Source organism: Mercurialis annua, linkage group LG1-X (genome assembly GCF_937616625.2).
Source record: "Mercurialis annua linkage group LG1-X, ddMerAnnu1.2, whole genome shotgun sequence".
Classification (NCBI taxonomy): domain Eukaryota; kingdom Viridiplantae; phylum Streptophyta; class Magnoliopsida; order Malpighiales; family Euphorbiaceae; genus Mercurialis; species Mercurialis annua.
This window is the reverse complement of record NC_065570.1, coordinates 53,239,219-53,243,545: the sequence shown is the minus strand read 5'-3', so window position 1 is coordinate 53,243,545 and position 4,327 is coordinate 53,239,219. Positions and strand designations below refer to the sequence as shown.

The following is a 4,327-nucleotide window of genomic DNA, read 5'->3' as shown; positions in this document are numbered from 1 at the left end:
GATTTTCATTGAGACTTGAACTTGAGAACTTTACAATTGGAGACGGTATCGGTACCAATTGAGCTAGATACTCGTCTTTGCCAGCTACTTTAGTTTGTATTATAAAGAATGAAAGAACCATACGCAAATATAGAGCAATTGTCAATATGATGTAAAGCTTTTGGTCTTAGTCGATGGGGGCAATCGCCTGATAAATTCCACAACAACTGCCGCGGAATTCTTTGAAGCAAGAGACAAGAATGCGTCTTCAGGTATATGATTACTCTGTTCAGATTTGCCACCGCACAAAGCCCTGATAGAAATAAACGGTACCTTTTGCTGGTAACAAACCAATGCTACCGACGCAGATTCCATATCCATTGCGCTAACATGAAAGTTTTCGTATAAGAAGGTTTTATAGGCTTCATTCTCAAGGAAAATGTTTGCACTTGTTCCCCTTTCGACTGTCACCACTTTGGGAGTCTCGGATAAACATGTTGTGGGGTTTACGCAACGGTCTAATGGCACGTCCTGCAATAAATCAAACCCGAGAATATGTAAGATTGACGGTAAAATAATTTGAGTTAAGCGATAGCCAATCTTTGTAAGGAAAAGATATGATTATGTACCTTAAGATTTTTGGAAATTTCAAAATAAAGTGGATCAATAGGAACCCAAAAGGCATGTTGTCTTTGTTCAGGAACTCCATCTACTGGAAATACTTCTTCTGGCTGGTACCATACGTTGTTTAGCAAGTTATCTTTGTTTCCGTCGGTGTTGCTGGTGATTCCGTTGACATTTGCATTGTACTTGGCAATTTTGATATACCCAAATTGTCTTGTGTAGTCTCCGCTTGATTCTAGAGGAAGCTCGTCTTCAGGACCACTTCCATATTTCTGCCAATTCCAAAGACCGGTATGAGACCAGTATTTAGGAATGGTAACATCTCCACCGTTGAGCAAAGGGTTTATAGCTCCGGCGGTTCCATAGTGCACCACACCTTCTACGTTGAACAAACTCAGTAAAAGCTGTGTGGTTATTCCTGTATTTACCATGCCGAGCCCTGTCATTACTAGAATAACTCTTTTTCCAGCAATACTTCCAAACCTGAATCTCCTACCTGAATATAAGAGCATTGGTTAGCATTCAAATACTGAAGAAGTGAAGAAAGAAAGGGTTAATTATGCAATATTGAATTACCAGAAAAATCAATAACGAGAGTGCTAGCAGTGAAATTTGGCGAACGAAGAAGCGGGTTCATCTCAAACATATTAGGAATGACCAAACCAAGATAAGGCCCATTCATGTTTGCTCTATCGATCATTTTGAGCGTACGATGAGAAATTGCTCCGTAAGCTTGATGTTGTTTAAGAAAAAAGAATAGGGCAGAAATATAAATGACAAACAGTTTTAGAGCAGCCATTTTTATGAAGTTTTGATTGTAAGATACAGTACTAAGCTTCTTTCAAATTGACGAATATCATGCTTCCCACCCTTCACTTATATAGTCACTCCCATTTACGCACGTGACATCCAATTCTAAATACTGCTACTTTTTTAAAATCTCATTAGATTAAATCCTTTGCCCTCATGGCAGTATGGCTTTGAACATGGTCAGTTTCAAGCACAATTATTCCCTTATATAAATATACTATTAATTAGACATTCAAGCACGTGCGACTTTTCTTCTAGGTTTTTTTTTTAATTATCTGCTATATAAAAGTAACTGCTATTTGTTTGATTAATAATTAACTATTATTTTATGATTACTTATAATCCAAAGCCATCCATCCAAGCAACTTCCTCCTAACTCCTAACTATTGCTGCATGCTCAGTTGCCTTTTTAGTTTCCAAGAACCATATAAGAAAAGGAAAAAAAAGATATACTTATTTTCTTTTTTAATCTATATATACATGTGAGTGTTATTTGTTTCACTAATTATATAAATTTCAGTTTTATGATTTTTTATAATCAAAGTTTATTTAATTTTTTATATTTAAAAGTTTTAAATTCTTAATTTTACGAAATTTATATTAACTTTGGCATTAAATTCAATTTTTTTTTAAAAAAAAACTATTAATTTTTTTTATCAATTTAGTATTTTAATCTCATCAAAAATAAATATTGAGAAAATTATATTTTCACAGTTATATATTATTTTTTAATAATTAGTTAACAAATATTTATAATGAAGATTTTTTTCTAACATTTTTTTGGTATATATTACCTAATACAATCGCATTAGTAATCAGATTTATTTTAATTCGTAGTTCCATGCAAAACATATGTAATGGAAATTGTGGGTTTTAAATTTTCTAATAAAAGATGCCACATCCCATCCCATAGTGACAGCCATCCATCGTTACAATTGCTTCTCTAAGTGTACTGCAATCGCTTAGTGAGCACTGCAGCTCATGCGTTTTGTCATAATTCTGTATAATTAGTAATTACTCATATAAATTATACATATAAAATGTTTCATGTAATACTCAAATAAAAATAAATTTTCATAATAGTCTCATAAGTTCATAAATATTAGATACATGTCTAGTTTACTATTTTTAGAAGATTTAAATATTTTTAAGTATCTTTTGGTGGATATTCCATTACAAGACGGGACTTTCACTTGGCAAAGTTTGCAGTTAAAATCTTGCAATTACAAATGCTTAATCTCGGCTATGATATGTACCCTTTGGCGTGAAAAAACCGTATTGCCAAAGATGCCTAATCTCAGCTATGACAAATACGGTCTGAAAGTCCGTTTCCTTGTCGGCGATGCCTAAAGGCTAGCTAGACCATTGTTCCCATCTGTTTCAAATCACCATGTAGCTTTGACTGGGGTCCTAAACGCTTTCGTTCTTTGATTGTTTGGTGGAATCATGGTGGTTCTGGTAATTTTATCACTCACTCTTGGTTTTGAATTGGTACCTGATACACGTGTTATATATATATATATATATATATTCTTATTTTTAATGCGTTTAATATTGGTTAATTTTGATTTATTATGCTTGAAAGGATCACTACAAGAAATACTAGAATTAGCAGCAAACATTTTTACTGCTAATAGTGCTTAAATTGTTACTATTAATATATAGCAACAAAAAAATTGTGGCATGTTGCTGCTAATAAAACGTTGCCTTAAGTAATTGGTAACAAAATTTGCTGTAAAATGCTGCTATAACTTAACTAATGGCAGCAGCAACTTTCAAAATTAATGCTGCAAAAAATTTTTTAGCAGCAGAAAAAAATTAGCTGCAAAAGAATTTGTAGCCAAATACAGAATTCCTTGTAGTGGGTAAGGATTTTGTAGAAAAATCATATTTGAAGCACTTGAATCAAGAACCGACCAATAGAGCGAAAGATTGAAGAAATATATAAAATTTTACGGTCGTTTTGGGCTCAACTCGTGCTAACCTCTCAAGCTCGAGTTGAGATGATCAATTAGCAAAATAGCCTTTTGAAGACACTAGCTGTCTCGACAAGCAACAACTCTTGCTCGAGCATGACCACCGCTGTCTCGACGAGACAAGGCTATCTCGTCCAGATATGATAAGAACATTAAGACAAGACGACATTAACTCAATTTGTGATGTCGTCTTTAAAAAGGTAAATTTCCTTTCTCTAAATTTTGTTTTCTTTTGCATTAAAGACAATGTCATATCTAAAGTGTAGCGTGAATAAAATGTTGAAGTAGGAGTATTCTACATTGGTATGGGTGCGAATAGACTTATGTTTATATATAGTTGGACCTTTCCATTTAGGTCTAATTACTTAAAAACCACTCATCTTATAACTTTTTTTCATTTATACCATGACCTAGGAAAATTTTCAATTGTACCCTATTTTTAATTTTTATGTTTCATCTCTACCCTAATGAGTTGAATTGACCTATTTTCTCTTGAAAAAGAGTTTAAATTAATCCTTCATTTTTAACCTATATTCTAATAAAACGTTAATGTTAATCATTTATGTATCTTGTTTTTAATATTTTCATCTTTAAATTAATTAAATTATCAAAAAATTTATTTTTGGAGTACAAATGAAACATAAAAATCAAAAATAGGGTACAATTGAAAATTTTCCTAGGTCATGGTATAAATGAAAAAAGTTACAAGGTGAGTGGTTTTTAAGTAATTAGGCCTTCCATTTAATACAAATTGTTTAGGAATTTTTACAAAATTGACATAAAAGGAAGAAAAATTAATTTTTTACCATAAAAAAATAGTCTACTTCAAACCTACCAGATTTTGTTAAAAATAATTATAAAATTACCAGAAGCCACGCATGCACTTTATCCATAAAAATGATGGGGACTTTTAATTAGTACTTTTTTCGTTTAATTAA

At 32.1% G+C, this 4,327-nt stretch overlaps 1 protein-coding gene across 1 annotated transcript; it reads right to left on the bottom strand.

Annotated features, from left to right (window-relative positions):
* On the bottom strand, nucleotides 1-1,468 carry LOC126666331 (bark storage protein A-like). Its single transcript, XM_050359351.2, has 3 exons — nucleotides 1,180-1,468; nucleotides 609-1,099; nucleotides 1-510 (listed from the first exon to the last, which is right to left on the bottom strand). The coding sequence occupies exons 1-3, from the start codon at nucleotides 1,400-1,402 to the stop codon at nucleotides 142-144; spliced, it is 1,083 nt and encodes a 360-aa protein (XP_050215308.1). The 5' UTR covers nucleotides 1,403-1,468; the 3' UTR covers nucleotides 1-141.
* Between the last annotated feature and the right edge of the window lie 2,859 nt (nucleotides 1,469-4,327).

What these genes read in the sequence shown, in the direction of transcription:
- LOC126666331 (XM_050359351.2), bottom strand. Translation starts at nt 1,402, where the DNA reads ATGGCTGCTCTAAAACTGTTTGTCATTTATATTTCTGCCCTATTCTTT. An exon ending in TCTCGTTATTGATTTTTCTG is followed by an intron (nt 1,100 to 1,179) that starts GTAATTCAATAT and finishes TCTTATATTCAG; the next exon opens with GTAGGAGATTCAGGTTTGGA. An exon ending in AAATTTCCAAAAATCTTAAG is followed by an intron (nt 511 to 608) that starts GTACATAATCAT and finishes GATTTATTGCAG; the next exon opens with GACGTGCCATTAGACCGTTG.